The following is a 9913-nucleotide window of genomic DNA, read 5'->3' as shown; positions in this document are numbered from 1 at the left end:
TGGATATGTCTATCCGGGCATTAGGTAAAGGATCGATTTCCTTCGTAGGCGGTTTTAGAGCATTCCTGCAACAGCACCTTTATATGTGTATCTAAATTGTGATTTGGTATTGAGCTATTTTGCATTGATCACACTGATCGACACGCATGACTGATCATAAGTGATCTTTCACTTCAGGATTACTGTAACGCTCGATGTTTCTAGATAGTGGTTTATTAACGAGAATTTGTATTTTTCCGGGAATATCATAGTTTCAGTAGAAGAACCTTCTAACGATCTTGTCTCATTTTGCTGATTTTACCTATCCTATACATTTGGGACATATATACTGATTCGTCACTGAGTTTTTGTATATAATTTGGAAGATAATAATAGAGATACTGACAAATATAACAACGTGATGATGGCCACAGTAATGGCCGATTAACACATACGTGACGTACTCGGTCTAAAATACAATTTAAATGTTTTCCTTATTATTATTGTACACGGAGACTGCTCGTTTTACGTGTTATCACTGTTACACTGTTGCTACCATTAACTTCTATTTTACTTATAGATTAAACATAACATTCAGCGAATTCAAAAATGAAAGTTGATTTCCCGTTAAATGACTAAGTATGTGGATCTATAAATAGCACACTTAAGAAACGCGAAACACGTAGATTATTATTACATTGTTATTACACCAGGACTGATATCCACGAGCCTTGAGAACCAGTACTCGATATTACTGACATTATTCCTTCCTTTCGGCACACAACGTTAACGTGAGTATACACTATATAATTTAACTAGTGGATACAGCCCTACACGCTAAATAGACATGGTTATTTATAGCAATATAGTTACTAATATTACTTAACCTGTACACATTTTCTGTCGATATCCCCGATCTGAGGTGATTACCTCAGAACAGCTAGTCTATTTTGAAGCTACGTCTCCCGGTAGTAGTTGGTGGCTACCTTACTGAACATGTTATATGTCCAGTGCTCCTTCTCTCTCATGTTCTTGTAAAATTACCTACAGTCTAAAGTTTACCTAATGGATAATATGTTGATGTTCCTTTGTCCTACTCTTATAAAATTACCTACAGTCTAAAGTTTACCTAATGGATAATAAAAAGTACGTCGGGGGTCCATTCCTCCACAGTTCAACATTTCCACACACACTTTAGTATCCCTAGTTTTCCTTACGGATTCCACACCTATCATTACTGACGAGTCAGAGAACTAGGCAATAACTGAAGGATGCATTTTTTTTCTTTTCATTTTTGTCATGTCATACGACCTATCTACATATATATGTATAAGTCTTATACTCCTACATATGATGTATCTACATAATAATTATTATATCTGTTTATATTCCTATTTCATATGATCTGTCTTCACATATCTGTGTGTATATATACCTATTTTGTTTATATTGCTGTTTCGTGTGTCTTGAATAATCGGTTTTTGATTTGGTCAGAAACACGACAGGGATTTATATACACCATTGTGTAACATTTACTAGAGTAGACATAAAAGGTTCCCTGTGTAGATAAAAACAACAACAAAGTTACCACGTGACAGGGAAATAATGTAAACAATTCCACGAAAGTTTTTTTTTTTTTTAACAAATAATACTGAGTGACGTGAAATTTGACGAGAAAAATATCTGAAATAACAATGAGGTTAACTTATTAATGCGTGATTGAGTAAAAATAAAACTGTGATTCTGTAATCCACACACACATACACACACACGTGTATACAAACACACGCTTTACGTCACCTGGAAGGGAACTTGTTTCTTGAGCAAGGCCATCTATTCTCATCGCCCACTAGCTTACATGATTACAAATGTTTCAAATTTTTTTCCTGAAATATTCTCTTGTCTTTTTTTTTCAACCAATCTCATATTATGGCACATGTAACTGCAAAATAAAACATGTGATTCAAGAATATGTGAGGATGCGTGGAGGGGAGTGAGTGTGTTAATGTAACTACATGTACATCTTGTATGTCCATTTGAGTGAACAATGTCCTCAGGTAAGTGATGTTAGCGGATAAAAGTGCATCCAGAAGTGATGTTTATATACAGATATAAGTGTAAATATAAATAGATATAGATTGGGAAATGCACTTAGAATATATTTTAATACGTTTTCTTTCTTCTTTTTTATATATATATATATATGGAAGAAAAGGCCAATACGCCTTATGGTCACATAATTACTGATACATAAATATATAATTGTACACACTGATGCATTTATTTATTAATTTATTTAATTATTTATTTATACTGACATGACTTTACCTCCAAATATAACAACGTGATGATGGCCACAGTAATGGCCGATTAACACATACGTGACGTACTCGGTCTAAAATACAACTTAAATGTTTTCCTTATTATTATTGTACACGGAGACTGCTCGTTTTACGTGTTATCACTGTTACACTGTTGCTACCATTAACTTCTATTTTACTTATAGATTAAACATAACATTCAGCGAATTCAAAAATGAAAGTTGATTTCGCGTGAAATGACTAAGTATGTGGATCTATAAATAGCACACTTAAGAAACGCGAAACACGTATATTATTATTACACTGTTATTACACCAGGACCGATATCCACGAGCCTTGAGAACCAGTACTCGATATCCCTGACATTATTCCTTCCTTTCGGCACACAACGTTAACGTGAGTATACCCTATATAATTTGACTAGTGGACACAGCCCTACACGCTAAATAGACATGGTTATTTATAGCAATATAATTACTAATATTACTTAACCTGTACACATTTTCTGTCGACATTCCCGATCAGTCAACTAGCTTACAGCTTTGTTTGTGGTGATTACCTTTGAACAGCTAGTCTATTTTGAGGCTACGTCTCCCGGTAGTAGTTGGTGGCTACCATACCGAACATGTTATATGTCCTGTGATCCTTCTCTCTCATATTTTTGTTAAATTACGTCCAGTCAAAAACTTACCTAATGGACAATATGTTGGTGTTCCTCTGTCCTACTCTTATAAAATTACCTACAGTCTAAAGTTTATCTAATGGATAATAAAAGTACGTCGGCGCTCCCTTCCTCCAGAGTTCAATGTTTCCAGACCCACTTTGGTATCCCTAACTTTCCTTACATATTCACACCTACATTCACTCACGAATCAGAGAACGAGGCAACAACTGCAGGGTTTTTGTTTTTTGTTTTTTGTTTCTTCATTTTTAGCATGTCATAGGACCTACATTGTATCTTCATATATCTGTATATATTGCTACTTCATATGATCTGTGTACATATATCTGTATATATTGCTACTTCATATGATCTGTGTACATATATCTGTACATATTGCTACTTCATATGATCTATCGTCATATACCTTTGTATATTCCTTTTCTGTTTATATTCCTATTTCATATGATCTGTCTTCACATATCTGTGTGTGTATATATTTAGGCCTATTCTGTTTATATTGCTATTTTACAAGTTGTTGCGTGTGTCTTGTATAATGGGTTTTTGATTCAGTCTGAAACATGGATTTGTATACACAATTGTGTGTAACATTTACTATAGTAGATATATATAAAAGGTTTCCTGTGCAGATAACAACAAAGTGTTACCACGTGACAGGGAAATAATGTAATCAATTCCACGAAAGGCTTTTTACAAAAGATAAGTGGAGTGACGTGAAATTTGATGAGAAAAAAATATCTGAAATAACAATGAGGCTAATTTATTAATGCGTGATTGAGTAACAATAAAACTAATTCTGTAATCCACACATGTATACACACACGCGCTTTACGTCACCCGGAAGGGAACTTGTTTCTTGAGCAAGGTCATCTATTCTCATTACCCACTAGCGTACATGGTTACAAATGTTTCAATTGCCCCCCCCCCCCCCCCCCCCCCCCCCCCCCCCCCTAAAATGTTCTTTTGTCTTTTTTCCAAACAATCTCATATTATGGTACATGTAACTGCATAATAAAACATGGGATTTAAGAATATGTTAGGATACGTGGAATGGAGTGAGTGTGTAAATGTAACTATGTCCATTTGAGTGAACAATTTCCTCAGGAAACCCCAAGTGATGTTAGCGGATAAAAGTGAATCCAGAAGGGATGTTTATATATAGATATAAGTGTAAATATAAGTGAAGATATAGATTGGGAAGTGCACTTAGAACATATTTTAACATGTCTTCTTTCTTTCTTTCTTTCTTTTTTAATTTTGAATATGGTCACATAAGTACTGATGCATAAATAGATAATTGTACACACTGATAAATTTATTTATTTATTTATTTAGTTTTGATTTAAGTATGCTTCGATATCAAGAAGAAAATTGTAGAAACTTAAGCAATTATTTTACAGTATATCACTTGAGACTTGGCTAGAACACCACATGGAAATATTCTAAACCGTTTTATCTATTCCTGAAATGTACGACGAACCATGGTCACAAACAGCCCACTTACAAAGCTCGTGTAACATTTTAGGCAATACGTTTTGACAAGTACACGTGGATGGTTTCGTATGCGTTGAATTAACGGTTATAGAAAATTATATACCCCACTGTCACCTAAGGGGATTTCACGTTGAGATGTTCTCAATCTGGGAGATGGATATTGATTTTGAACTTTTTAAAACCAAACCATCGACTGATCTATTCTAAGTGAAGCGCTACATGGTATAATTTTGATTGAATATGTGTTTAGTGGATAAGTATTTTATATTTCATGACCGCTTCATAACTTAAACTCTACAGGGAAACACAATTGAGTTTTTACATATCTCCTTTAGCTTACACGTACACGTAGTAAACTCTGACTGCGAATAAATTAGCGTATATGCAGTGTAAAAAGGCCCAGCGGATTAAAAATCACGGGAATCAGTAACATAATCACGACGTCGTGTCTTCATGTCATTTTGAAAGGACTGATCATCGCAGTTTTAGCGGTTTTCTCCTGTTACCCCATTATCTCTGTTTAAAAAGGTTACGTCAAGTGCGTATTTTGTCAAAACTGAATATTTTGGAAATGGGTGCATATTTAACTTCTCCAATAGGTAGACTAACAACATGAATTTCCATCCCCTTTGGAAAGTTTAATCAAGTGTGATGCTAACTGTAAAAATGTTTCAAGATCAAGGAATCGTAGCTATCTATAAATGATGACCATTTCCGCTGTATTATTGACGTCATCTTTGATATCTTATCTAGCATTCCCCTTTCGTACAACGTTTTTTCCAAGTCCATGAAGCTATGGCTGTGAAATTTAGGGCTTTCATGCCGCCGATGATGTTATATATATATATATTTTTTTTTTGCAGACGTTTACTTAATTTGAGAAGATGTACTCCTAATAATATGTTGCACTATGGACGTGTTAGCTTAGAAATTTTACGTTAAAATAAGAATAACTTAAAAGCCTGTCTAAATTCATCATTGCTGTTACTAAGTTAAGATAAATTCTCCATACTGTCCATCCTCCATGATATGTCTGTATTACCTCTCAGTCACTCAGTATTTCCAGTGGACTCTAGTACAAGTGATTTTCCATTGTGAGGGATGGGAAGTATATAGCTATCTCATTTTTCCGTGAGCACAAAGCTTGTGTAAATGATATATCACGACCCAGTCAGCTAAAGTTCTACTTCCTCGATTAGATATTGCTGGACATGTTCACGGCATAGTATCACTACATTTCTATACCAGCTTTAGATGTTTTGGTCTTTAGCCAATATTAAAGGGTCAAAGGTCACCCTTGGTAACGTCTTGAGATAATACGTTTGTGTACAAGTTATCTCTTTAACCCCTCACTAAAAGATTTTTTTTCTTCATTTTCACACTGTGGAGCAGCACCGATGTTTAGGTTCTAACATGATGACACTTTGGTGTTATATGCTTTAGATAAATGTCATATGTTGCTAGAACTGTATACCTATATAGTCTCACACATCACTCTTTGTAAACCCCCACTCACTCTCTTTTTTAGGTGATGAGTCGATTGGGGTTGTTTATATTGGTCGTGGCTCGTGTTTGGGCAGGCGACCCATATCATGACACTGCGGAAGCAGACCAATCACAGGGAGTAAGTAGGCCGTTTGATAGTCAATCGCAACATCTCGGGGAAATTTCCTGCCCGAGAGTTGCGATTGGTTTGACACAAACTGTTGATCTCACTCACGAGGGATGTAGTTAATTATGTACAATAGTTTGCATACCTAGAAGCATATCAACATGTGAATTTTGAAATAATTGTATAGAGCAGCAGTATTTTGAAAAGCTGAATAAAAACACCCGAGAATAAATATGTTAATTTATTCAGGATTTTAATTTCGATAGGTTTGATTTGAAGATAATGTCTGTGGAATTTTAACTTTTAACTAATTGTTACTTCCTGATAATGTCAAACCCTTCTGGAATACCCATTCCTTAATTGTTAATTACTATATATTTTCCAGGAAAAAGAGGACACCGAGTGGTATTACATCTCTGCAGCTGTTTTATTCGGTGTTGTTATACTATTTATGATCGTGATAGCATTCCTATGCAATATACGCTACTTAGCGGATACGTGCGACAAGATCAAACATGTTCTCTGTGCGACGTCTAAAGAATGTGTCCCCGTGACACATCACCATGACGACGACGAATACAAACAGTCGCTGATGTCTCCTGGGTATTCTTCTGGGTCGGAATCTGCTATGTGTGCCACGAAAAATGATAAGCAGGATGGCAAACAATGACTATGATGGTTTTGTTATATGTGGAATGCTTGACTTGGGTTGTAATTACTGTGATTTAAAAGTTTTGTTTACTTCTTCGAAGATGAAAACAAAATTGATTTAATTGTTATTGTAAGCATTTATTTTTATCAGATTTCTGTTAAAGTTATGTAATGGCTTACCGAATGCTATTGTTATGTACACATTGTTTTTAGGATACAGCATTGGTGTTCTGATGTGAACATTTACTTCTTTTTATCAGACCCATTGCTGTCAGCGAGTGGTTAAGTTCTACGATGGGTCAAGGTCATATTTAGTGCTCACAATGTTACTGTTTTAAATCAGCATTGTTTCCACCAATTCATAGTTTTCCTTTTTATTTGTATATTTGGTTGAGGGCTGACGGCCTAGCTTTATTCCCATTGTACAGACAGTCATTTTGTTAAAGATTCAAGTTTCTTTACGTATGCATTTAGTAATGTTTAAGTGTTTGAGACAATGAGTGTATTCAAGTTATAAAGGTGATATTTCAGTAAAACAGTAAATCTTAGTTACTGTTTTAAATAGTTTATTTAATGAATTAATTAAACAACATAATCAGAGTAAATTTCCCTTTCTTTATTTATTTACATAATTTACGTAAATGCATTTGATTTTTGATATCTTTAAAACATTTCTATCTATTTTCTTTTGTAACTGCGACTGTTTGACATTGTTGATGATTGCGCAGGGTTTGTATTCCATCGATGGGACAAAAATAAGATATCAAAACTGATCCAACTAATGTAATATTCTATTGTCAATTGCTTTGGGTAGAACAAGCATGCTTCCCTTCAACGGGATTTGCTACGACAGTGGACTTGAGTGTGAAGCTTTGGTACGATGATTCAATTGATGTACACGTAAGAGATGTTAATTTGTTTGCTTGTTTTTGTTTCTGTCATTTCTTCCATTCACATGGCATAAAGTGATGAATTTTCTTTGAGTTCGATACAGTAAAAATCAAATAAGTGAAGTTAATTGGCTTTATAATTCATATGTGTATAAAGTAAAAATATGTTGTTTTGGTTATGAATCTATTAAATGATTAGAGTAAGTGGTTTGATGTTTGAATTATACCAACTACCTGTAGAAAAGCCATATATATAAAGAGCATATTTCATAGCTTTTTACACATAAACATTACCAAATAACAGTAACACAAAAACTTATACTCATTCTATCAATCAATGATAAATAGTTAACAGTTTTCTGAAAAAAATATCCAGGCACATAGGATAAAATAAACAAATGCTAATATATTGCTAGAAATAAAGTAAGCCCATGGCCAGATACACCAGTATAAATACATATAATGTCCCACTTACATTTATTAACATCATATTTTGTTTGGAAACACAATATTTAATGATGAAATGCTAAAAATGGTCTTATTGTATATACATGTACATGAATGTAGTATTTCATTTGAATGTAAACTTAAGTTATTGAGAAAATAATTGCTGAAAGTCTTCCCATGTTTGAATAAAAACTTTATTTTGTTTTTTTGTGCAATTGTTTTATGTATTTTGTACATTTTTGTTATGTATGCTTTTAATTTATTGATCAATACGCATGTCTGATTTTGTTCTTGTTGTAAGATAAATGTAGTATTTTGAGTATATTATTATGAAATTGCTTGGAATTTTATGTTTTTGATCTGTTGTTGAAATACCGAATAGAAAGTTCTTGATATTTAGGGTTCGACTTATTTGTGTTTATTTTTTGTAAAACTATTGGTTTACGATCTTTGAAAGAGCTATTGGTGTACAATTTTTGGTAAAATTATTAGTATACGATTTTTGGTAAACATGGTACAGTATACGATTTTTGGTAAAGCTATTGGTATTTTTTTTTTTGGTAAAACTATTGGTATCTGACTTTACCAGATAAACACGAGGTTTGCCGATATCCCCTCTCTCACAAAGAGGTGAATGGTTATTTTCCCCATTCCCTGTTTACCTGTTATATATCTTATATTAACACTGAATTGTCGAAGTTACGGCATTGTATTGATTCTCTCACACATCTCTCATACATTTGTTGAGAACGTGCGAGAGCACGTGCAGATTGTCTCTACCCTTGGGTGAGGTAAGAAAATTGTGGAAATCTCTGTCAAGAGTAAGAGAAATCCCTATCCGCAGGACAGACCCATGTAAGATTCTATTAATATCAACCCTCGTGTGGGAATCCTGTAGTTCAAACCGTCGGCGGAGTCGCTGCGGATTAAACAATCAAAATTCGTATCCCTGATGTTGAGATTTCTCTGTTCTACCGTCAATGATAAATCATTCACTAAATGCTATTTAGAAATTGATATTGTTAATCATGTTTGTGTTGAGTGCAAAATTATGAAATAAAATTTAAATCAGAAATTTTATATATGTTCGTTTCTGTGTTTCTCCCACTATGTGTAATAGAGTAAACTTATTTGCAGGATATACATGTAGAGTCGAAGCCGCCCAAAATACTAATTGTATACGACAAAACCTGTCTGCCACCAGGCACTGGTTACAACGTTTCCTAAGGAAATTTCTTATCTGAAAGTTTTTCATAGAAAAGTAAAACGCATGTTAAGGGGAACATGTTGGGGAACCGGCCTTATATTCTGTAATGATTTCCTATAAAAAGTCTAAAGCTAATGAAATTGATTAAGTTAATGTTGATGAAACTGACACTTGTTTCGGTTCCTAATGTCACACAATTAATTACATGTGCATCTCTAGACCATAGACACACAGGTTTGACTGTATCTCGGACACCGAATATCTCTCGCGAGTCTCCTTTCCTATTAGGCTTTTATTACCTTTTGTTTATCTTTTTCATCCAAAAAAACAAAAAAAGAAAAAAACAACAACAAAAAAACAGATGAAACACGGAAATGTTTAGATATACAGATGCAATTTCTTATCCTTAAACATGTTATAAATAACAAATACGGATTGTTTGGATTGCCGGCCGTTTGGCTTTAATGAGAAGGGCACTTACTTCGGTAACTAGCCGAAAATGATGTATAATTTTGTAGTGTTAATTTGTGTGATTTAAGTTGAATAACAGCCAACATAGGATGTTCATTCTACCCCAATTATTTACATGGGGACACGTTACTTTATATGGATACTATACAGCAGTGCTAG

At 34.0% G+C, this 9913-nt stretch overlaps 1 protein-coding gene across 4 annotated transcripts; it reads left to right on the top strand.

Annotated features, from left to right (window-relative positions):
• Positions 1–632: 632 nt before the first annotated feature.
• Positions 633–9156, top strand: LOC117318443. Of its 4 annotated transcripts, none has more exons than XR_004530366.1 (4): positions 633–770; positions 2619–2696; positions 6005–6100; positions 6474–9156. XR_004530366.1 is itself a non-coding variant. In XM_033873432.1 (3 exons), the coding sequence occupies exons 1-3, from the start codon at positions 1995–1997 to the stop codon at positions 6756–6758; spliced, it is 423 nt and encodes a 140-aa protein (XP_033729323.1). In that variant the 5' UTR covers positions 1955–1994; the 3' UTR covers positions 6759–9156. The 4 variants fall into 4 exon arrangements, 1 of the variants encoding a protein (XP_033729323.1); XR_004530367.1 differs by lacking the exon at positions 633–770 and adding an exon at positions 1932–2036; XR_004530370.1 differs by lacking the exon at positions 2619–2696 and having other exon boundaries at positions 638–770.
• Positions 9157–9913: the final 757 nt, after the last annotated feature.

This window comes from Pecten maximus, chromosome 2, assembly GCF_902652985.1.
Source record: "Pecten maximus chromosome 2, xPecMax1.1, whole genome shotgun sequence".
In the NCBI taxonomy this organism is placed as follows: Eukaryota; Metazoa; Mollusca; class Bivalvia; order Pectinida; family Pectinidae; genus Pecten; species Pecten maximus.
Note: the sequence above shows the minus strand (reverse complement) of the source record. Positions and strands in the feature narration are given on the sequence as shown.

Excerpts from the sequence above, each read along its gene's own strand:
- LOC117318443 (XM_033873432.1), top strand. The coding sequence starts at position 1,995 with ATGTACATCTTGTATGTCCATTTGAGTGAACAATGTCCTCAG. Across the intron at positions 2,037-6,004 it reads TGAGTGAACAATGTCCTCAG|GTGATGAGTCGATTGGGGTT; the intron begins GTAAGTGATGTT and ends TCTCTTTTTTAG. Across the intron at positions 6,101-6,473 it reads AAGCAGACCAATCACAGGGA|GAAAAAGAGGACACCGAGTG; the intron begins GTAAGTAGGCCG and ends TATATTTTCCAG.